Raw genomic sequence first — 24,719 nt, 5'->3', positions numbered from 1 at the left:
TCACACACTGGCTAGCGCGTTCAGTTCCCCAGAGTGACGTCATCATGAGAGAGAGAGCGCAGAGAGAAAATCTTTGCATGTTTAGTACACACGCAATATGTTTCGACAAAAATATGTGATTGTATGCTTTTTCAGATTTTTTGAACTCTCTCAGGTCTGGTTCTGTTTTGTCACCAGCATGTTGTAGTGTATGGGTGCACATGCATTCTCACGTACTTTGCGTGTGTGTGTTTAGTATTGCTGGCCGCTAGAACTGAAATTTGAGTTTGGTTCTTGTCTTGGGTCTTTTGAGGGACTGACCTACTGCCACAAAATAAATGAAGAATGGGCAGGGGGTGGGGGTATGGTACACTAGGGCGCGGGAAATGAAATAAGAGCTGTTATTTGTTTGATTTATACCACAAAATATAAAATATTACAATAATATAATTACACATTTATTTCCTTATTTTAAACAGGTTTATTATAAATTATAAAAATTATGCAAACGCCGTCGGTTCTCGACTTTTTTGTTTATTATAACTAAAACAATGATGTATCTAAATATACAATATAAGAAAAAATATATAAATAAATTTGCATAAATATATGTATATATTTCTTTCTATAAATAGAGGATATGCCTTAAGAATGTTCATATATGTAACTACATATATGTATATACGTAAATACATACATACATATGTACTTAAAGTCGCCGCTCGAATTGGCTCCCGATTGAAGATCGGTACCCAGGGAACACCACGAGGAGGCCATTATATATTAAATGGGGTCAAAAATTAATCTGACCTTTGAGTCGACTTGATATGACTTAATTTCAAGACTTTTAAGTAATTAAGTCACATCCATGTTCACCGCCAAAAATTAAATCTGTTAGATATATGTACATACAAATGTATGTATTGATGTACTAGAAACTCCAGCAGCGATGTGATGCAGTAGATACGCTCCAGTTTATCATATCTGGCTATGCAGCGGAGCACTGCGGCATGCGAGACGAGGTGGGCACACAACGAGTGCTTCAGGTAGTTGAGTACCAGCTGAGAGGACAAAAATCATAATGGTTTAAGTTAAGGTCAAATATCAAGGAGGTAACACTCACTGGATTGGCTGTGGAGCCAATCAGCGCCTGCTGCATGAGGCAATCGGCCAAATTGTACACATCTCCACTGACGCCTCGGGGCAGCACCTGAAAATCGGAGGCACAATATTTATTAAATTATAAAACATCTATCTATGCCTTTCCTGTCAAGGCTTCATAGGGATTCCGGCCGAATCTCCAAACCAATCAGTGCTATCCTAACTATTGTAAAACTGACATCGTAAAAAAATCAAGTCAGCTTATTTCTGGTCTATTTATTCTGAATTTTGGCAAGAATATGTCCCGCTTAAGTCTCTTGAGCAACCGCGCGCTTCTGCTAAGACGAACCACATTGGCCAGACTATACATAGGCCGCTGTCCCCTAAAAGCTGAGAGAGGGTACGCCGCGTACCAATTTAAACAACCCAAGACATTTTCCTATCCAGATCGTAAACAAGAAGCGGAACGTAAGAGTGGCGTTACCACTGAACAAGCGCAACGTCAGCTCGAAGATGGCGGCAAGCCAAAGGACTTTTACTACAAGGTCCTAGGCGTCGGCAAGTACGCTACCAGCAAGGAAATACGCAACGCCTACTTGATGCTAGCCAAGCGCTATCATCCCGACGAAATGGGCTCGGGGAGGTCCCTCCAATGCCTATCATATTCTGACAGATGAATACAAAGGCTGGAGTACGATCAACTGGGGGGTGTCAAGGACGAGAAGGCGTTCCTCGAGCAAGCAACTGTGAATCCGACGATCTTGGGGCAAAAGCTGGACGAGGCTAAGAAACTTCAGGCGGAGACAGACGCAAACGATGGTGAGCTGTCGTGTCAATGTGTCCTTGCAACCCCTAGATTAAATAGTAGTCTCCCCTCCCGTATAGAAATCAATAATCTGAAGCAGCTGAATGGCAAGAGCTTTGAATTGAGTCTTAGCTTCGAAGAAGCGCCAATGGGTGCAAGAAGCGCGTGGACATACGCTACCTGCGGAAGTGTGGCAAGTGCGGCGGCAAGTCGCAGTTGATGACGCATCGTGATGTCGGGAAGGAGCCATGCCGACGCTGCAATGGCGCAGGCAAGGTGACCAAGCGGACGGTGACCTTTACGGCCGAAAAGACATGTGAACACTGTAAAGGAAAGGGATTCATCAACCGCCGCGACTGCGAGCCGTGTGGCAACCGCGGTTTCATAGCATCCGGTGTCGAGGTGCTGGTTAAGGTACCGCCTGGATCTAAGGACGGCGATGTTATCACCATCCAAAACTCGAATACCCAAGAACGTGTTAATTATCGCCAGGTGGTCGAACGCAGCGACTACTTTCGCCGATATGGCCTTGATGTCCATAGTGACAAGCTGATAACTATATCGCAAGCCATTTTAGGCGGCAGGTTCACTGTTCGCGGCCTCCACGAGCCTGTGGAAATACGCGTTGACCCAGGAACGCAGACAAATAGTGAGATAATAATCAAGAGCAAGGGCATACGCTGCGAGAATGGAGTGGGCAACCACGTAGTAACTTTGAAAGTTTACATATCTACAAAACTTTCAATGAAGCAGCGTCTTCTGATCCTGAGTTTAGCCCAGGCAGAAGATCCCATTTTCGAGCGCAAAACCTAAAAAACAAATAGCATAGCGCTTCAAAACTAATCTTGTTAAATTTTCTGTTTAATTACTCTGTCAATTACTCTGTTAAATAATGTTTAAATTAAGTATGCATTTCAAACGACAAACTATTTCTTTTTTTTAGAGCACCGCCCCGTAGTAGTGCTGCCAGATTTTGAGAGTCCCCATAAGCTAGATTGAAGAAAAAAACGAGGGGGAACGTTGTGAGTTGCTGCGGAGACCGCAACTCTACAGTTATACCCGATACTAAGTCAGTATGGCTCTCCTCCGGCAGACGCCGCTAATATTAAACGACACGACAAGGAGTGCGTGCGAGAGAGACAGAAAATCAGTCTGAGCGTGACGTCGGGTGCTGCGTAGCCAGTGCAAATTGATTTGTTCCTTTTGGCTATAAAAATGATCTGATCTGATCCAGATTCAGCAATCTGATATATATGATCATTATCTATGATTCTGCGTTTTTAGTTTTCTCGACTGTGCAATATTGTGGCTGCAACAGATTTTCGTCCTTTGTGGGGGCGGAAGGGGGTGGGGCGAAATTTTGAGATATACGTTTTATAGTGAGATCTAACAGGAGTGCGGATACCAAATTTGGTTACTCTAGCCTTAATAGTCTCTGAGATTTGTGAATATCCCCAGATTTTCATCCTTTGCGGGGGCGGAAGGGGGTGTGCCGAAATTTTGAAACAAACTCGTCTCGGTCCGATATATAAGGAGTGTGGATACCCAATTTGGTTGCTCTAGCTTTTATAGTCTCTGAGATCTAGGCGCTAATGTTTTACTCTAAGCAAAGCCGGCTATGCTACGTGTGTGTTAGAGAGAGACAAGGCGAGAAAAAATGAAATTGTTTTCTTGATTCTGGCTATAATAATTATACGATCTGGTTCAGATTTTGCACTCTAGAAGATATAGTCATCTTCTACGATTCTGCGTTTTTAGTTTTCTCGTATCGTCGAAATTGTGGATGCCACAGATTTTCGCCCTTTGTGGGGGCGGAAGTGGGCGGGGCAAAGTTTTGAAATATTCTTGTAGCAGTGACATATCACAGAAATCTGGATCCAAAACATCGTTGCTCTCGCTCTTATAGTCTTATAGCACTAGGCGCTCAAGGGGACGGACAGACGGACAGACGGACGGACGGACAGACGGACAGACAGACATGGCTCAATCGACTCGGCTATTGATGCTGATCAAGAATATATATACTTTATGGGGTCGGAAACGATTCCTTTTTGACGTTACACACATCCACTTTTACCACAAATATAATATACCCCAATACTCATTTTGAGCATCGGGTATAATAAGCTAGAACAAGCTAAAAATTAAAAACAAATAGTTTAAAAATAAGCTAAACATAAAAACACATCAAAATCATAGATACTTTAATTTTGACGATATACTTTTTTTTATTTATATTTATTTTTTAAGTAATGACATGCATTTTTCCACTTCACAACAAATCGCAGTCTCGTGCTCCTCTGGTTTTTGAGGACTTTTTAATAAAAGGTATTTAGTTCATGATTGCATTGGACGCAATATGTTTTTTAGCGATAGCATGCTGCCGTAATTCGCACAACTTGGACCCAATGTTTGCTTTATAAAAGCATGGTGATGGTGATAACATCGCCGTCCTTAGATCCAGGCGGTACCTTAACCAGCACCTCGACACCGGATGCTATGAAACCGCGGTTGCCACACGGCTCGCAGTCGCGGCGGTTGATGAATCCCTTTCCTTTACAGTGTTCACATGTCTTTTCGGCCGTAAAGGTCACCGTCCGCTTGGTCACCTTGCCTGCGCCATTGCAGCGTCGGCATGGCTCCTTCCCGACATCACGATGCGTCATCAACTGCGACTGGCCGCCGCACTTGCCACACTTCCGCAGGTAGCGTATGTCCACGCGCTTCTTGCACCCATTGGCGGCTTCTTCGAAGCTAAGACTCAATTCAAAGCTCTTGCCATTCAGCTGCTTCAGATTATTGATTTCTATACGGGAGGGGAGACTACTATTTAATCTAGGGGTTGCAAGGACACATTGACACGACAGCTCACCATCGTTTGCGTCTGTCTCCGCCTGAAGTTTCTTAGCCTCGTCCAGCTTTTGCCCCAAGATCGTCGGATTCACAGTTGCTTGCTCGAGGAACGCCTTCTCGTCCTTGACACCCCCCAGTTGATCGTACTCCAACCTTTTGTTTTCATCTGTCAGAATATGATAGGCATTGGAGGGACCTCCCCGAGCCCATTTTGTCGGGATGATAGCGCTTGGCTAGCATCAAGTAGGCGTTGCGTATTTCCTTGCTGGTAGCGTACTTGCCGACGCCTAGGACCTTGTAGTAAAAGTCCTTTGGCTTGCCGCCATATTCGAGCTGACGTTGCGCTTGTTCAGTGGTAACGCCACTCTTACGTTCCGCTTCTTGTTTACTATCTGGATAGTAAAATGTCTTGGGCTGTTTAAATTGGTACGCGGCGTACCCTCTCTCAGCTTTCAGGGGACAGCGGCCCGTATAGTCTGGCCAATGTGGTTCGTCTTAGCAGAAGCGCGCGGTTGCTCAAGAGACTTAAGCGGGACATATTCTTGCCAAAATTCAGAATAAATAGACCAGAAATAAGCTGACTTGATTTTTTTACGATGTCAGTTTTACAATAGTTAGGATAGCACTGATTGGTTTGGAGATTCGGCCGGAATCCCTATGAAGCCTTGACAGGAAAGGCATAGATAGATGTTTTATAATTTAATAAATATTGTGCCTCCGATTTTCAGGTGCTGCCCCGAGGCGTCAGTGGAGATGTGTACAATTTGGCCGATTGCCTCATGCAGCAGGCGCTGCAGTGAGTGTTACCTCCTTGATATTTCACCTTAACTTAAACCATTATGATTTTTGTCCTCTCAGCTGGTACTCAACACCTGAAGCACTCGTTGTGTGCCCACCTCGTCACGCATGCCGCAGTGCTCCGCTGCATAGCCAGATATGATAAACTGGAGCGTATCTACTGCATCACATCGCTGCTGGAGTTTCTAGTACATACATACATACATATGTATGTACATATATCTAACAGATTTAATTTTTGGCGGGGAACATGGATGTGACTTAATTACTTAAAAGTCTTGAAATTAAGTCATATCAAGTCTACTCAAAGGTCAGATTAATTTTTGACCCCATTTAATATATAATGGCCTCCTCGTGGTGTTCCCTGGGTACCGATCTTCAATCGGGAGCCAATTCGAGCGGCGACTTTAAGTACATATGTATGTATTTACGTATATACATATATGTAGTTACATATATGAACATTCTTAAGGCATATCCTCTATTTATAGAAAGAAATATATACATATATTTATGCAAATTTATTTATATATTTTTTCTTATATTGTATATTTAGATACATCATTGTTTTAGTTATAATAAACAAAAAAGTCGAGAACCGACGGCGTTTGCATAATTTTTATAATTTATAATAAACCTGTTTAAAATAAGGAAATAAATGTGTAATTATATTATTGTAATATTTTATATTTTGTGGTATAAATCAAACAAATAACAGCTCTTATTTCATTTCCCGCGCCCTAGTGTACCATACCCCCACCCCCTGCCCATTCGTCATTTATTTTGTGGCAGTAGGTCAGTCCATCAAAAGACCCAAAACAAGAACCAAACTCAAATTTCAGTTCTAGCGGCCAGCAATACTAAACACACACACGCAAAGTACGTGAGAATGCATGTGCACCCATACACTAAAACATGCTGGTGGCAAAACAGAACCAGACCTGAGAGAGTTCAAAAAATCTGAATAAGCATACAATCACATATTTTTGTCGAAACATATTGCGTGTGTACTAACACATGCAAAGATGTTCTCTCTGCGCTCTCTCTCTCATGATGACGTCACTCTGGGATACTGAACGCGCTAGCCAATGTGTGACGCTTTCGTTGTATGAACTGGCACATCTATATACTGTATGGTTAGTGATTTCTGAGGGTCGGACGGTATATTTTATCGATAAATCCGCGGTCACACTGTTTACACCTCTACGGTGCGGTGTTGCCATTTTCGCTTATTTTAAGCTAGATTTGGCTTATTTTAAAACCAAATAGCTCGAAAAATATTTGAAATGCTTATAGCTTGAAATCTAGCTTATTCAAAGGTTCATTTAGCTTATTTTGGCTTAAAATAATTAGTACAGCAAAATTTCTGTTTTTTGATTTTATTGAAATATTTGTTAATTTTTAGCGGGAAAATCATAAAATTCAATAAAAAACAAGAAATAGTTCTTATTTTGGTATATCATCCAATTTGGTGTATAAATTTATAGTAATCTTTCGTTGATAAATTTTAGTCATACCACAGTATTGCACATGTTTGCACATTTACATAAGAGAAAATGCCGAAAGTGTCTTATAATCAATATTTCCACATTTCTGGTTAAATTTTGATGAATTTATGGAGTGTTTACGCAACGTGCCAACTGACCCCTCAAAATCGTACAGCTGCTTTTATAAAGCAAAAATTGGGTCCAAGTTGTGCGAATTACGGCAGCATGCTGTCGCTAAAAACATATTGCGTCCAATGCAAGCATGAACTAACAAAATACCTTTTATTAAAAAGTCCTCAAAAACCAGAGGAGCACGAGACTGCGATTTGTTGTAAAGTGGAAAAATGCAAGTCATTACTTAAAAAATAAATATAATTAAAAAAAAGTATATCGTCAAAACTAAAGTATCTATGATTTTGATGTGTTTTTATGGTTAGCTTATTTTTAAACTATTTGTTTTTAATTATACCCGATACTCAAAATGAGTATTGGGGTATATTAGATTTGTGGTAAAAGTGGATGTGTGTAACGTCCAGAAGGAATCGTTTCCGACCCCATAAAGTATATATATTCTTGATCAGCATCAATAGCCGAGTCGATTGAGCCAGGTCTGTCTCTCCGTCTGTCCGTCTGTCCGTCCGTCCGTCTGTCCGTCTGTCCGTCCGTCCGTCTGTCCGTCCCCTTCAGCGCCTAGTGCTCAAAGACTATAAGAGCGAGAGCAACGATGTTTTGGATCCAGACTTCTGTGATATGTCACTGCTACAAAAATATTTAAAAACTTCGCCCCGCCCACTTCCGCCCCCACAAAGGACGAAAATCTGTGGCATCCACATTCTTAAAGATACGATAAAACCAAAAACGCAGAATCGTAGAGGATGACTATATGTTTTAGAATGTAAGATCTCAACCAGATCGCCTGATGATTATAGGCAGAATCAAGAAAACAATTTCATTCTTACTCGCTCTGTCTCTCTCTAACACACAGGTTTCATGGTCGGTTTTGCCAATTGCAAAATATGAGTTCAAAGATCTCAGAACCTATAAGAGCCAGAGCAACCAAATTTGGTATCCACACTCCTGTGATATCGGACCTTGATCGTTTCGTGTCCAAATTTCGCCAGACCCCCTTCCGCCCCCGCAAAGGACGAAAATCTGGGGCATTCACAAATCTCAAAGACTATTAAGGCTAGAGTAACCAAATTTGGTATCCGCACTTCTGTTAGATCTCACTATAAAACGTATATCTCAGAATTTTGCCCCACCCCTTTCCGCCCCACAAAATACGAAAATCTGTTGCATCCACAATATTGCACATTCGAGAAAACTAAAAACGCAGAATCATAGATAACGACCATATCTATCAGATTGCTGAATCTGGACCAGATCAGATAATTTTTACAGCCAATAGGAACAAATCAATTTGCACTGGCTACGCAGCGCCCGACGTCACGCTCAGACTGATTTTCTGTCTCTCTCGCACGCACTCTTTGTCGTGTCGTTTAATATTAGCGGCGTCTGCCGGAGGAGAGCCATACTGACTTAGTATCGGGTATAACTGTAGAGTTGCGGTGTCCGCAGCAACTCACAACGTTCCCCCTCGTTTTTAGCTTGTTCTAGCTTATTTTTTTCTTCAATCTAGCTTATGGGGACTCTCAAAATCTGGCAGCACTACTACGGTGCGGTGCTCTAAAAAAAAAGAAAACAACTGAAAAGTAACAATATTTAGTTACTTAAAAATTTAAAATAAAGAAGTAACTGCATCACGGAAGGAGAGTGGAGTTTGAGCGAGGGACATGAAGGAGAACAACAAAATCCTTCAGCTCATCTATGTGGCGTGGCGAGAACGCTGGTCGGACTCTCAATGGGGCATCAACATAAAGAAGGCAAGCAACAATCAAATAGTTTGTCGTTTGAAATGCATACTTAATTTAAACATTATTTAACAGAGTAATTTAACAGAAAATTTAACAAGATTAGTTTTGAAGCGCTATGCTATTTGATTTTTAGGTTTTGCGCTCGAAAATGGGATCTTCTGCCTGGGCTAAACTCAGGATCAGAAGACGCTGCTTCATTGAAAGTTTTGTAGGTATGAAAACTTTCAAAGTTACTACGTGGTTGCCCACTCCATTCTCGCAGCGTATGCCCTTGCTCTTGATTATTATCTCACTATTTGTCTGCGTTCCTGGGTCAACGCGTATTTCCACAGGCTCGTGGAGGCCGCGAACAGTGAACCTGCCGCCTAAAATGGCTTGCGATATAGTTATCAGCTTGTCGCTATGGACATCAAGGCCATATCGGCGAAAGTAGTCGCTGCGTTCGACCACCAGGCGATAATTAACACGTTCTTGGGTATTCGGGTTTTGGATGGTGATAACATCGCCGTCCTTAGATCCAGGCGGTACCTTAACCAGCACCTCGACACCGGATGCCATGAAACCGCGGTTGCCACACGGCTCGCAGTCGCGGCGGTTGATGAATCCCTTTCCTTTACAGTGTTCACATGTCTTTTCGGCCGTAAAGGTCACCGTCCGCTTGGTCACCTTGCCTGCGCCATTGCAGCGTCGGCATGGCTCCTTCCCGACATCACGATGCGTCATCAACTGCGACTTGCCGCCGCACTTGCCACACTTCCGCAGGTAGCGTATGTCCACGCGCTTCTTGCACCCATTGGCGGCTTCTTCGAAGCTAAGACTCAATTCAAAGCTCTTGCCATTCAGCTGCTTCAGATTATTGATTTCTATACGGGAGGGGAGACTACTATTTAATCTAGGGGTTGCAAGGACACATTGACACGACAGCTCACCATCGTTTGCGTCTGTCTCCGCCTGAAGTTTCTTAGCCTCGTCCAGCTTTTGCCCCAAGATCGTCGGATTCACAGTTGCTTGCTCGAGGAACGTCTTCTCGTCCTTGACACCTCCCAGTTGATCGTACTCCAGCCTTTTGTTTTCATCTGTCAGAATATGATAGGCATTGGAGGGACCTCCCCGAGCCCATTTTGTCGGGATGATAGCGCTTGGCTAGCATCAAGTAGGCGTTGCGTATTTCCTTGCTGGTAGCGTACTTGCCGACGCCTAGGACCTTGTAGTAAAAGTCCTTTGGCTTGCCGCCATCTTCGAGCTGACGTTGCGCTTGTTCAGTGGTAACGCCACTCTTACGTTCCGCTTCTTGTTTACGATCTGGATAGTAAAATGTCTTGGGTTGTTTAAATTGGTACGCGGCGTACCCTCTCTCAGCTTTCAGGGGACAGCGGCCTATGTATAGTCTGGCCAATGTGGTTCGTCTTAGCAGAAGCGCGCGGTTGCTCAAGAGACTTAAGCGGGACATATTCTTGCCAAAATTCAGAATAAATAGACCAGAAATAAGCTGACTTGATTTTTTTACGATGTCAGTTTTACAATAGTTAGGATAGCAATGATTGGTTTGGAGATTCGGCCGGAATCCCTATGAAGCCTTGACAGGAAAGGCATAGATAGATGTTTTATAACTTAATAAATATTGTGCCTCCGATTTTCAGGTGCTGCCCCGAGGCGTCAGTGGAGATGTGTACAATTTGGCCGATTGCCTCATGCAGCAGGCGCTGATTGGCTCCACAGCCAATCCAGTGAGTGTTACCTCCTTGATATTTGACCTTAACTTAAACCATTATGATTTTTGTCCTCTCAGCTGGTACTCAACTACCTGAAGCACTCGTTGTGTGCCCACCTCGTCTCGCATGCCGTAGTGCTCCGCTGCATAGCCAGATATGATAAACTGGAGCGTATCTACTGCATCACATCGCTGCTGGAGTTTCTAGTACATACATACATACATATGTATGTACATATATCTAACAGATTTAATTTTAGGCGGGGAAAATGGATGTGACCTAATTACTTAAAAGTCTTGAAATTAAGTCATATCAAGTCGACTCAAAGGTCAGATTAATTTTTGACCCCATTTAATATATAATGGCCTCCTCGTGGTGTTCTTTGGGTACCGATCTTCAATCGGGAGCCAATTTGAGCGGCGACTTTAAGTACATATGTATGTATTTACGTATATACATATATGTAGTTACATATATGAACATTCTTAAGGCATATTCTCTGTTTATAGAAATAAATATATATATTTATGCAAATTTAATTAAGTATATATGTATATATTTTTTCTTATATTGTATATTTATATACATCATTGTTTTAGTTATAATAAACAAAAAAGTCGAGAACCGACGGCGTTTGCATAATTTTTATAATTTATAATAAACCTGTTTAAAATAAGGAAATAAATGTGTAATTATATTATTGTAATATTTTATATTTTGTGGTATAAATCAAACAAATAACAGCTCTTATTTCATTTCCCGCGCCCTAGTGTACCATACCCCCACCCCCTGCCCATTCTTCATTTATTTTGTGGCAGTAGGTCAGTCCATCAAAAGACCCAAAACAAGAACCAAACTCAAATTTCAGTTCTAGCGGCCAGCAATACTAAACACACACACGCAAAGTACGTGAGAATGCATGTGCACCCATACACTAAAACATGCTGGTGGCAAAACAGAACCAGACCTGAGAGAGTTCAAAAAATCTGAATAAGCATACAATCACATATTTTTGTCGAAACATATTGCGTGTGTACTAACACATGCAAAGATGTTCTCTCTGCGCTCTCTCTCTCATGATGACGTCACTCTGGCGTACTGAACGCGCTAGCCAATGTGTGACGCTTTCGTTGTATGAACTGGCACATCTATATACTGTATGGTTAGTGATTTCTGAGGGTCGGACGGTATATTTTATCGATAAATCCGCGGTCACACTGGTTACACCTCTACGGTGCGGTGTTGCCGCTTTCGCTTATTTTAAGCTAGATTTGGCTTATTTTAAAACCAAATAGCTATAAAAATGATCTGATCTGATCCAGATTCAGCAATCTGATATATATGATCATTATCTATGATTCTGCGTTTTTAGTTTTCTCGAATGTGCAATATTGTGGATGCAACAGAATTTCGTCCTTTGTGTGGGCGGAAGGGGGTGGGGCGAAATTTTGAGATACACGTTTTATAGTTAGATCTAACAGGAGTGCCGATACCAAATTTGGTTACTCTAGCCTTAATAGTCTCTGAGATTTTTGAATATCCCCAGATTTTCGTCCTTTGCGGGAGCGGAAGGGGGTGTGGCGAAATTTTGAAACAAACTCGTCTCGGTCCGATATATTAGAAGTGTGGATACCAAATTTGGTTGCTCTAGCTTTTATACTCTCTGAGATCTAGGCGTTAATGTTTTACTCTAAGCAAAGCCGGCTATGCTACGTTTGTGTTAGAGAGAGACAGGGCGAGAAAAAATGAAATTGTTTTCTTGATTCTGGCTATAATAATTATACGATCTGGTTCAGATTTTGCACTCTAGAAGATATAGTCATCTTCTACGATTCTGCGTTTTTAGTTTTCTCGTATCGTCGAAATTGTGGATGCCACAGATTTTCGCCTTTTGTGGGGGCGGAAGTGGGCGGGGCAAAGTTTTGAAACATTCCTGTAGCAGTGACATATCACAGAAGTCTGGATCCAAAACATCGTTGCTCTCGCTCTTATAGTCTTATAGCACTAGGCGCTGAAGGGGACGGACAGACGGACAGACGGACGGACGGACAGACGGACAGACAGACATGGCTCAACCGACTCGGCTATTGATGCTGATCAAGAATATATATACTTTATGGGGTCGGAAACGATTCCTTTTGGATGTTACACACATCCACTTTTGCCACAAATCTAATATACCCCAATACTCATTTTGAGTATCGGGTATAACAAGAAATAGTTCTTATTTTGGTATATCATCCAATTTTGTGTATAAATGTATAGTAATCTTTCGTTGATATATTTTAGTCATACCACAGTATTGCACATGTTTGCACATTTACATAAGAGAAAATGCCGAAAGTGTCTTATAATCAATATTTCCACATTTCTGGTTAAATTTTGATGAATTTTTGGAGTGTCTACGCAACGTGCCAACTGACCCCACAAAATCGTACAGCTGCTTTTATAAAGCAAAAATTGGGTCCAAGTTGTGCGAATTACGGCAGCATGCTGTCGCTAAAAACATATTGCGTCCAATGCAAGCATGAACTAACAAAATACCTTTTATTAAAAAGTCCTCAAAAACCAGAGGAGCACGGGACTGTGATTTGTTGTAAAGTGGAAAAATGCATGTCATTACTTAAAAAATAAATAGAATTAAAAAAAAGTATATCGTCAAAACTAAAGTATCTATGATTTTGATGTGTTTTTATGGTTAGCTTATCTTTAAACTATTTGTTTTTAATTATACCCGATACTCAAAATGAGAATTGGGGTATATTAGATTTGCGGTAAAAGTGGATGTGTGTAACGTCCAGAAGGAATCGTTTCCGACCCCATAAAGTATGTATATTCTTGATCAGCATCAATAGCCGAGTCGATTGAGACATGTCTGTCTGTCCGTCTGTCCGTCCGTCCGTCTGTCCGTCTGTCCGTCCGTCCGTCCGTCCGTCCGTCTGTCCGTCCCCTTCAGCGCCTAGTGCTCAAAGACTATAAGAGCTAGAGCAACGATGTTTTGTATCCAGACTTCTGTGATATGTCACTGCTACAAAAATATTTCAAAACTTCGCCCCGCCCACTTCCGCCCCCACAAAGGACGAAAATCTGTGGCATCCACATTTTTAAAGATACGATAAAACCAAAAACGCAGAATCGTAGAGGATGACTATATGTTCTAGAGTGCAAAATCTGAACCAGATCGTATAATTATTATAGCCAGAATCAAGAAAACAATTTCATTTTGTCTCGCCCTGTCTCTCTCTAACACACACGTAGCATAGCCGGCTTTGCTTAGAGTAAAACATTAGCGCCTAGATCTCAGAGACTATAAAAGCTAGAGCAACCAAATTTGGTATCCACACTTCTAATATATCGGACCGAGACGAGTTTGTTTCAAAATTTCGCCACACCCCCTTCCGCCCCCGCAAAGGACGAAAATCTGGGGCATCCACAAATCTCAAAGACTATTAAGGCTAGAGTAACCAAATTTGGTATCCGCACTTCTGTTAGATCTCACTATAAAACGTATATCTCAGAATTTCGCCCCACCCCCTTCCGCCCCCACAAAGGACGAAAATCTGTTGCATCCACAATATTGCACATTCGAGCAAACTAAAAACGCAGAATCATAGATAACGACCATATCTATCAGATTGCTGCATCTGGACCAGATCAGATAATTTTTATAGCCAAAAGGAACAAATCAATTTGCACTGACTACGCAGCGCCCGACGTCACGCTCAGACTGATTTTCTGTCTCTCTCGCACGCACTCTTTGTCGTGTCGTTTAATATTAGCGGCGTCTGCCGGAGGAGAGCCATACTGACTTAGTATCGGGTATAACTGTAGAGTTGCGGTGTCCGCAGCAACTCACAACGTTCCCCCTCGTTTTTAGCTTGTTCTAGCTTATTTTTTTCTTCAATCTAGCTTATGGGGACTCTCAAAATCTCGCAGCACTACTACGGTGCGGTGCTCTAAAAAAAAAAGAAAACAACTGAAAAGTAACAATATTTAGTTACTTAAAAATTTAAAATAAAGAAGTAACTGCATCACGGAAAGAGAGTGGAGTTTGAGCGAGGGATATGAAGGAGAACAACAAAATCCTTCAGCTCATCTATGTGGCGTGGCGAGAACGCTGGTCGGACTCTCAATGGGGCATCAACATAAAGAAGGCAAGCAACAATCAAATAGTTTGTCGTTTGAAATGCATACTTAATTTAAACATTATTTAACAGAGTAATTTAACAGAAAATTTAACAAGATTAGTTTTGAAGCGCTTGTAGCATATCACATACAACGATTGTTGTGTGTGGCGGTGCCACTCGAGCTGGTCGGGGGTGTATCGGGCAGGACTGGTGCACGCGCTGGCTCCGGCTGTATGATTGGTAGTATGGGGGGGTTCCTATACTGGTCCTTTCCTATACGTGCTCGCGTAGATACCTTATCTTATTATTATTTTTTTTCGCGTGCGATACCCTGCGTATGACCGTATGACTAGTGTTAGGGGGTTGGGGAAGGAGGATGAGGAGGCTGGGGGAATTAGAAGGGACAAAGGAATTAAGGGGACAGGGAAGTGGGCTTCCGCGTTGCATACCCGAACCGACGGGTAGCTGTGCTGGTGTTGGATGCAACAGCCATGGCCCTCCCAACCTTGATCATCCTAATTCCGAAGAAAATATGGCTTATGGATGATCCCTTTTCTCGCCGGGGGTCATACCTCACTCTCCCTCATCGATCCCTGCATGGCTCCTAAACAAAAATCTTCTAACAATTCATTTCCAAATCTTTAACAATATTTATTTTTATCGATAGTGCCTAAAGCTAAATACATGGGTAGAAGGAAAATGATAGATAGTTATGGGGTGAGTATAAGCTAGGGCAATAAGAGAATTAAAACTATAGGAATAATAATTTTAAATAATAGGAATAAAATATATGATCTCAAAAACAGGTGGTAGGGTACTGGGAATAATTTAACGAATAATAACAATAATAATGAATATTTAAGTAGGAACTTTTGTAATTTAAGATTTCTTCATTTTCGGTATTTTTGTATTAATGCAAAAGTAAGGGTAACTAATCACCGTCGCATAGGTGTGAAGCACCTGCTGCCGCTGATCTGCGCTAAAGCTTACAGCTTCCAAAGCTCTTGAGCTTTGCGTGGGCTTAAGGCCTCTTTACAACAAAAAAAGCTCCAACATAATTTAGGGAAAAATCAAAGACTACGGGCGACCGGGCTCATGTATGGTTTTTTCTTTTGTCTCTTTATGTTAAAAGTTTATAAACGTTAACTGGGAGTTTGTTCACTTACGTACTTTCATGTTCCGGCCACGTCCAAAAGATCTTTCGGCGAGGGGAATACCTGTAAGTTTTAGAGAGAGAGCACACACACATGCACACGCATGACCACGGCTAACACCAGATTATCTTGATCTTCTTTTTCTTTTTGTTTAGGGCTTTTTTTTTTGAGCATATATAGTTCATAAATCAAATTATTCCATCTTTAACTTCTATATTTTATACTTTATTCAATATTTATTCGTTTATTTAGATTCGTTGGGGTAGGTCTTGATCCATAGACCAAGTTGTGGGCGCACGGAAAAAGCTCCAAGCATCTGGTTTCGTTTTATATGCACAAAGGGGTCAACGGCCTAACAAGCGCACATAAGTTCTTTGGGAATAAACGCACAATGGGCCACAAGAGGATCATACGAGTTCTGCCCGTTCCGTTGGGGTTTATTTAATACATTTAACCTTCACATGTCATGATCTGGCTTTTAGGTTAGGGCGAAGCACGGTGACAAAAAAAATTCGGGTCAGGGTCTCTTTTTCCTTGGACGGGTCTGGTTATTCCTGGCAAGGAAGATCACTTGGCACTTTTTGTTTAAGGCTCTTGGCCCGGTGGCTGGATGGCCCACTCTCGGTCGCGACGGCTCGCGTTGGGGCGGCGAAGAGCTCGCTGCTGCCGGCGCTAAAGCTCGGAAACGGCTGAGGGGCCGCTCTCTGTCGGCGCTGAAGCTCGGGAACTGCTGAAGGGCTCGCTGTGGTGGATGGCGTTGGGGCTTTAGGTGGAGCTTCCCAACTCTACGGTGGACCGCGTTGGCGGAGGGCGTTGGGGCGTTGGGTGGAGCTTCCCAACTCTACGGTGGCCCGCTTTGGGGCGATCGTCAGAAAATTCGCACCATCCTCTGCACCGTGGCTCGGGGATTGGTTTCTCGTCTGGGTGGATGGGGTCTTTCTTCCGAAAGGCCGGCGGATCGTGCTGATCTCCCAAGAACTTTTATTTGATTTTTACCTTTTATTAATTTTTTTTTTTTTTGAGCTGGATAAGTACGTCCGTACTGTTCGGATACCACGAGGAGAGAGCGAGCTGCTTCTCCCGGAAATCAAGGCCTCATCCCCTCGTTCTTCCCTTTTTCTTTTCGATTTGTCAAAATGACAGTGGGAGGAGGAGGCCGATTAAAACGTCAGCCAAACAAAATAATATGGGCAGCCCACGGTGACGAAGCGCACCCAGTAGATGGCGTGTTAAAAGCTTAGCTTTCTTGGACCCAACAGAAGACTTAGCCTATTCGCGTAGCATAATTTTAGGGAAAATTAAGACGTCGATGCAAACAATTTTTTCTTACAACAAGCGCACTACATAATCCCCCCCACTTAAATCTCGCTTGGGGTGGGACACCCAAAGTGGGATCCGCGCTTGTAACAATTCATGTCAAGGTTTTATATCCTTGGTATGAAATTTGCCTACAAGGCGGCCTTGAAGATCTTCAAGTTCGTAATAGCAGTTTCCTAGCTTCCTGCGCACTCGGGACTTTATAAAGGTTGGTGCTAACTTTGCGCTAAAGCCCTTAGCGAAATTGCTTTGCTGAAAGTTACGTCTATATACTTCCTGTCCATCCCTATAGGAAATTTGTCTCGTTCGTAAGTTATAGGATCTGGCATTTCGGAAGTGCTGGGCCTGTATAGAGCCTTTTGCTTTGCTGCGAATTATGTCGAAGGAATCTTCTCGCGAAAATTGGACACCGCGATCTTCTAACATGTCTAGGTTACGCATCAGTTTATAGCTACTGGCATCGGTTACCATATGCTGTCCAAAAGCAAGCCGATACGGGGTAGTGCTTATGGCTAAATGATGGCTAGACCGAAGTGCACAGCAAATGCTGCTTAATTTCTCATCCCAATTACGTTGATCCGGGTCAACATAACTTTTTATGGCCGCCAGAACGGATCTATTTACTCTCTCCGAAGCATTGGCTTGAGGAGAATAAAAGGCAGTATAGACATGAGAGATATTATATTTGTCAAGCAAGGAGTTAAAAGTGTGAGATTTAAATTGGACCCCATTATCGCTTACGATGGTTTCGGGGACCCCGAAACAGTGAAAGAGGTCTTCTTCCAGGAAGCGTTTTATGGAATCTGCTGTAAATTTTCGTACAGGCTTCAAAAATGGAAATTTTGACAGATGGTCTAACACGACAAAGATGCCAATATTTCCTGACTTGCTTCTCGGATAAGGTCCTAAAAAGTCTACAAATAATTTTTGAAAGAATCGAGAAGGTAAGCCCGTATTTCCCATTGGTGGCTTTAAGGGTTGATTTGGATGCTTCGTGGTTTTACAGATATGGCAATTATTTATGAGTTCTTTGACATCCACCGCTAAGTTTGGCCAATAATAAGATCGCCTGAGTCTTTCAAGGGTTTTATTTATCCCACTGTGGGCACACAAGGGATCCTCATGGGCAGCTTTGAGGACGGGTTTTACAAGGGATGGGGGTATCCAAAGTTTCCAGCAGGAATCGTCTGTGATCTTGGTTCCATCGGCATGTTCCGCACGCCGAAAGATGCGTTCATCTTTGATTTTCAGATCAGGCAATCGGGAACTGTTCAACCTAATCTTCTCTTTAATTGACTGATATTCTGGTGATTTGAACTCAGGAGAATCAGGGTCGACCAACATGCTATCAATTGCCAAGAAGGACAAGTCTTCTGAGTGCGTACGGGACAAGGCATCGGGGACTATGTTATCACTCCCTTTTCGGTGTAAGATTTTAAATTCAAATCCCTGCAACTTTAAGGACCAGCGAGCCAATCGGGAGCTAAGATCAGCCTGCGACATTAGCCACTTTAAGGAGGCATGATCTGTAATGATTGTGAATTCTTGGCCCTCAATGTATGCCCTGAACTTTTTTACGGCTAAAACCGCAGCGTAACACTCTTTTTCAGTTACAGTGTACTGCCTCTGGCATTTGTTAAGCTTTTTCGACATAAAAGCAATTGGTACGTCTGCGCCCTCGTTGTTTTCTTGCATTAGAACTGCCCCTACGCCGGTATGACTGGCGTCACAGTGTATTGAGAATGGTATGGAGAAATTTGGGCTATGTAGAACTGGCGCGGAACACATTTGGGACTTTAATGACTCGAAAGCAAGCTGAGCCTCGTCAGTCCAAATAAACTTGCGCTTAGATTTCAGAGTATCTGATATGGGTGAACTAATAGCTGCATAATTGTGGATGAACTTGTGGTACCAGCCTGTCATTCCAAGAAATCGACGAACTTGTTTGATCGACTGGGGAGCTGGAAAGTCCTTAACGGCGGCTATTTTGTCAGGATCAGTGCGAATATTCCCACCACCAATCACGTGGCCTAAATATTTAACTTCTTTCCGGCAAAATTTGCTTTTCTCCACATTTATAGTAAGATTGGCCTTGGAAAGTTGGGATGCGACCAGGGACAACACCTCCAGATGGTGCTCAAAATTATCGGATATAACTAAGAGGTCGTCAAGATATATGAATATTTCATTCCGTAGATGGGCTGGTATGACTTTATCCATAAGTCGCGACAAGGTACAGGGTGCGTTGGTTAAGCCGAATGGCATGACGACAAACTCGTATAAGGGACGGCCAGGCACGGTAAACGCTGTCTTATCACGAGATTTTTGATCGAGAGGGATTTGCCAAAACGCGTCCTTTAGATCGATGCTTGTGATGAACTCTGCTTTCGGTAGTCTACTCAGGATTCCGTCTATAAGGGGCATGGGATATGCATCCTTTACCGTGACCGAGTTTACTTTCCTACAATCGATACACAATCTAACCTTGCCAGGCTTTTTAACCAGCACTACGGGCGAAGACCACGAACTAACCGATTCTTGTATAACCCCAAGCTTCAGCATTCGGTCTAATTCCTCGTACATTAGCTTCTCCGTTGCCGGTGACACCGCATAGTGGCGTTGTTTAATGGGCTTTGCGTCGGCTACCTCTATCGTGTGAGTGATTACAGAGGTCTTTCCTAGACCTTGCTTTGAGTAAGATGGGAAGAGAGCTATTACCTCCTGTAGTAATACTTGCTGTGAAGGCAGAAGCGCCCTCATTGTGGGGTCTTCTAAGGTTTCAATACGCAAATTTTGTGTCATCAAGTGCAACGGTAAAAGTTCAAAAGCCGTCCAAAAATCGATTCCTAAATAGAGATTACCCGTCAAGGAAGGTACAATATAAAAACAAAGTTCCTTGGATTCCCCTCTATACGTGACTTTTGCGGAAATTTTGCCGACTATACTTTGGCTCTTTCCGTCGGCAGTTCTAACTTTTAGGGACAGCGGCTTATATTGGACTTTATTCCGAATAACGTCGGACGCGCAACTTCCCCCTATGCAGCTAACTGAAGCTCCAGTATCCATTAGTCCTAAGACTGGTTTACCAAAAAGCATAATCTGAGCATGGGGTCGTAAATCATTTGGTTTTCCAACTACAGAAGCTAAGAGCAGTCTTTTCTCAAGTTTGCAATGTTTCTTAAAATCGCTTCTTCGGCGCTGGGATCGATTTGGAGGGCTAGCAAGGTGGTCAGCGTATACGCTGTTTGACACGTCTGGTATAATAAGGTCAGTGGAAGGAGAAGAATTGATCACTCGGTATTGGTCGCTTGGTTGACCAGTTGTTTGCGTGCACTTTTCGGCGGTGCACGCGACAACGAGTTTTTTGCCGTGTGGGGGTTGCACTTCCTGCAACTAGGCTTATAAGTATCGGCCCTGCCACAACCATAGCAAAATACCCTACGTTCGGCCATGCACTCTTGGTATCGATGGCCTTTGCCACCGCAATTCCAACAGACGAACTCTACGGCTGATACTTCCAGATCTTCTTCTTCACCTACTTCTTCACTATCTGGGGCAATAGATTCGTCTAATATAGCATTGACTTGGCGGCGTGGTAAAGTTCGGGGGGCCGCCAGGGGAGGCTTGGTTTTAGCTACGGACTGCATGAATATTTCTCGCGTTCGGACCAGGTGACGTAAGGATTTCACCGTCGCAGCCGACTCATATAAAATTTCATGCTGTATCTCAGCCAAAAGGTTTGCTCGCAGTGTCTCAACTAAGGCTGCCTCAGACATGGGCTCAGACAGTTTATCTGCCAATGCGGCAATTACGCCATAAAAATCATCAAAGGACTCGTTTGTTTGCTGTTTCCTTAATTCGATCTCTGTTCTGATATTCCTATCTGTTCTATCGTCTTTAAATTGGCCACGCAAGGCTAGGCATAGATCTGCCCAACGGACTTCAGGGACACTTTTATGATACCGCCAAAACCACTCGCTGGCGCTTCCATCAAAGAGGTTACTGGCGTATCGAGCTGTTATTTCAAAGTTACCGTCCAAAGTTTGCTTTGTAAGTGCTTCAATACGGTAAATGAAGTCCTCAATCGACATACCAGCCTTTCCCGTAAACCGCAGTTTCCAATTAGACATTATCTGGCTAACACGATCTGCCCGAAGGGATGAAGCGGAGGAACCTGTGGAAACTCCTGAGCCAACATTACGGGTTTGCCCCAAATTCGAGGGTGACGAACTATTTCCCGATTGATTAATCCCCGGCACTGGTACCTGTTCACTAGTGGACAGCCGAAAAAGTTGCTCGATCATTTGCTGTTCTAGTTCTGCTACCGGTTGCATCCGAGCTGCATTTATGTTCGGGGAGGGTACAGATGCCGTACTTTGAAGTCCATCGGAAATGGCTCGAACTAGCCGGTTAGTTTGATCAGCCATGCTGGTCGCCAAAATTCGGGTTTGCTCTACCATAGCTACTCTAATCGCGTCCACTATGGACTGCTGTATAGTTTCCGCCATAGCGGCCTGATTCTGTTGAGGGTCGACGGAGATTGGAGACCTGTTGGCATTCTCTGAGTTAGCCATCTCAAGAGGGCTTAACGCTTCAACTCTTTTGCTTGGACTTCTAGTCTGAAGGGACTGAGTAACAGATGGCATTCGTGCTCTAGACGTAGACGGACCAATGGGACTAAGATTCTCAGCTGAGGCCGATGTGATGTTCAGGTCTTGCTGACAAGTGGGACACTTCCGTTTGTTACCACTTTTAGCGGTGAAGCACACTCTGTGGAAGGTGTGCCCACAACTGGCCGACAATAGTTGTATCTGGTAAACGATTACTTCAGAGCAAATTTGGCAATGTTTCCCCGTGTCTTCTGAGAGGGCTAAATTCTCCGTACTACGAGACACCACCATTTCGGTTTGGGCACCACCAAGTATGAATATATTAGATATATATAGCAAATGCAAAAGAAAATAATACAAAAAAAGTCACAGTCAATAGATATGTAGATATCAAAACAGTTTAGGAGCCATGCAATCGTTTTTTGGGTAGGAATAGAGTAAAGCGGATTGCATTGTTTTCGGGTAGGGAAGGGACAGGAATAGGGTAATCTACTTATAACTGAAATCTGCCTCACAAGTTAATCCGTGGCAGGATAAATAATCCCTCATCCGGCGAAATCTAAAAGGTCAGATCAGAAGTATTGGGGCTGAGAAAGGTGCTGGATTAGTTCCACTAATCATCAGGTAGTATGGGAGTCCGATGTCACCTAGGCTTACCGAGGCTTGCAACCTCAGTAATCTTCTCAGGGGTTCCTCGGGACAGCCAAAACCCAGTTAATTAGGGCAATCTTCGTAGAATTTCATCATAAACGATGTGGAATGCGCTCTCCTTTCCTGCAGTAGTGTTCTCGCTTAGCTCCTATAACAATCTTCAACTAGTTGATAGGCTAAGCTCGACCCACGGAGTTATACCCAATATAAGTTATAACACTTCCAGTGTATCGGACCCACTGCACGCCAATATACCCTGCACGATACTAGGCCCTGTAGGCCATGATGAGCTTACACGGATCCACAGTATCCACTGGATAAGTTGCAGAGGAAAGACGAGCAAAAAAACCACAAAAAAAACGGTCTGGCAAGGATAAAAGTCAGGTGTTACTTTTGACCAAGTTATTTCTTTAAATGGGGCAAGCCGGATCGGCCCCACGTTGGGCTCCAAAATAAGATAAATGTAGCATATCACATACAACGATTGTTGTGTGTGGCGGTGCCACTCGAGCTGGTCGGGGGTGTATCGGGCAGGACTGGCGCACGCGCTGGCCCCGGCTGTATGATCGGTAGTATGGGGGGGTTCCTATACTGGTCCTTTCCTATACGTGCTCGCGTAGATACCTTATCTTATTATTATTTTTTTTCGCGTGCGATACCCTGCGTATGACCGTATGACTAGTGTTAGGGGGTTGGGGAAGGAGGATGAGGAGGCTGGGGGAATTAGAAGGGACAAAGGAATTAAGGGGACAGGGAAGTGGGCTTCCGCGTTGCATACCCGAACCGACGGGTAGCTGTGCTGGTGTTGGATGCAACAGCCATGGCCCTCCCAACCTTGATCATCCTAATTCCGAAGAAAATATGGCTTATGGATGATCCCTTTTCTCGCCGGGGGTCATACCTCACTCTCCCTCATCGATCCCTGCATGGCTCCTAAACAAAAATCTTCTAACAATTCATTTCCAAATCTTTAACAATATTTATTTTTATCGATAGTGCCTAAAGCTAAATACATGGGTAGAAGGAAAATGATAGATAGTTATGGGGTGAGTATAAGCTAGGGCAATAAGAGAATTAAAACTGTAGGAATAATAATTTTAAATAATAGGAATAAAATATATGATCTCAAAAACAGGTGGTAGGGTACTGGGAATAATTTAACGAATAATAACAATAATAATGAATATTTAAGTAGGAACTTTTGTAATTTAAGATTTCTTCATTTTCGGTATTTTTGTATTAATGCAAAAGTAAGGGTAACTAATCACCGTCGCATAGGTGTGAAGCACCTGCTGCCGCTGATCTGCGCTAAAGCTTACAGCTTCCAAAGCTCTTGAGCTTTGCGTGGGCTTAAGGCCTCTTTACAACAAAAAAAGCTCCAACATAATTTAGGGAAAAATCAAAGACTACGGGCGACCGGGCTCATGTATGGTTTTTTCTTTTGTCTCTTTATGTTAAAAGTTTATAAACGTTAACTGGGAGTTTGTTCACTTACGTACTTTCATGTTCCGGCCACGTCCAAAAGATCTTTCGGCGAGGGGAATACCTGTAAGTTTTAGAGAGAGAGCACACACACATGCACACGCATGACCACGGCTAACACCAGATTATCTTGATCTTCTTTTTCTTTTTGTTTAGGGCTTTTTTTTTTGAGCATATATAGTTCATAAATCAAATTATTCCATCTTTAACTTCTATATTTTATACTTTATTCAATATTTATTCGTTTATTTAGATTCGTTGGGGTAGGTCTTGATCCATAGACCAAGTTGTGGGCGCACGGAAAAAGCTCCAAGCATCTGGTTTCGTTTTATATGCACAAAGGGGTCAACGGCCTAACAAGCGCACATAAGTTCTTTGGGAATAAACGCACAATGGGCCACAAGAGGATCATACGAGTTCTGCCCGTTCCGTTGGGGTTTATTTAATACATTTAACCTTCACATGTCATGATCTGGCTTTTAGGTTAGGGCGAAGCACGGTGACAAAAAAAATTCGGGTCAGGGTCTCTTTTTCCTTGGACGGGTCTGGTTATTCCTGGCAAGGAAGATCACTTGGCACTTTTTGTTTAAGGCTCTTGGCCCGGTGGCTGGATGGCCCACTCTCGGTCGCGACGGCTCGCGTTGGGGCGGCGAAGAGCTCGCTGCTGCCGGCGCTAAAGCTCGGAAACGGCTGAGGGGCCGCTCTCTGTCGGCGCTGAAGCTCGGGAACTGCTGAAGGGCTCGCTGTGGTGGATGGCGTTGGGGCTTTA

At 43.1% G+C, this 24,719-nt stretch overlaps 2 protein-coding genes and 3 pseudogenes across 3 annotated transcripts; 2 read left to right on the top strand and 3 right to left on the bottom strand.

Moving 5' to 3' along the window:
• Positions 1-150: 150 nt before the first annotated feature.
• Positions 151-1,212, bottom strand: LOC117193020 (mediator of RNA polymerase II transcription subunit 24-like). Its single transcript, XM_033397737.1, has 3 exons — positions 1,103-1,212; positions 912-1,040; positions 151-162 (listed from the first exon to the last, which is right to left on the bottom strand). The coding sequence occupies exons 1-3, from the start codon at positions 1,136-1,138 to the stop codon at positions 151-153; spliced, it is 177 nt and encodes a 58-aa protein (XP_033253628.1). The 5' UTR covers positions 1,139-1,212.
• Positions 1,213-1,280: 68 nt separating this feature from the next.
• On the top strand, positions 1,281-2,793 carry LOC117193222 (annotated as a pseudogene).
• Positions 2,794-4,302: 1,509 nt separating this feature from the next.
• LOC117193482 lies at positions 4,303-5,233 on the bottom strand (annotated as a pseudogene).
• Positions 5,234-8,637: 3,404 nt separating this feature from the next.
• Positions 8,638-11,126, top strand: LOC117193481 (mediator of RNA polymerase II transcription subunit 24-like). 2 transcript variants are annotated; one of them, XM_033398233.1, is made up of 3 exons: positions 8,661-8,906; positions 10,538-10,624; positions 10,687-11,122. In XM_033398233.1, the coding sequence occupies exons 1-3, from the start codon at positions 8,817-8,819 to the stop codon at positions 10,885-10,887; spliced, it is 378 nt and encodes a 125-aa protein (XP_033254124.1). In that variant the 5' UTR covers positions 8,661-8,816; the 3' UTR covers positions 10,888-11,122. The 2 variants fall into 2 exon arrangements, with proteins under 2 accessions (XP_033254125.1, XP_033254124.1); XM_033398234.1 differs by lacking the exon at positions 10,538-10,624 and having other exon boundaries at positions 8,638-8,906; positions 10,687-11,126.
• Positions 8,944-10,444, bottom strand: LOC117193480 (annotated as a pseudogene).
• Positions 11,127-24,719: the final 13,593 nt, after the last annotated feature.

The sequence above is a fragment of the Drosophila miranda genome (assembly GCF_003369915.1).
Source record: "Drosophila miranda strain MSH22 chromosome Y unlocalized genomic scaffold, D.miranda_PacBio2.1 Contig_Y2_pilon, whole genome shotgun sequence".
NCBI lineage: Eukaryota > Metazoa > Arthropoda > Insecta > Diptera > Drosophilidae > Drosophila > Drosophila miranda.
The sequence above is the reverse complement of the archived record's forward strand: the minus strand, read 5'-3'. Positions and strand labels throughout refer to the sequence as shown.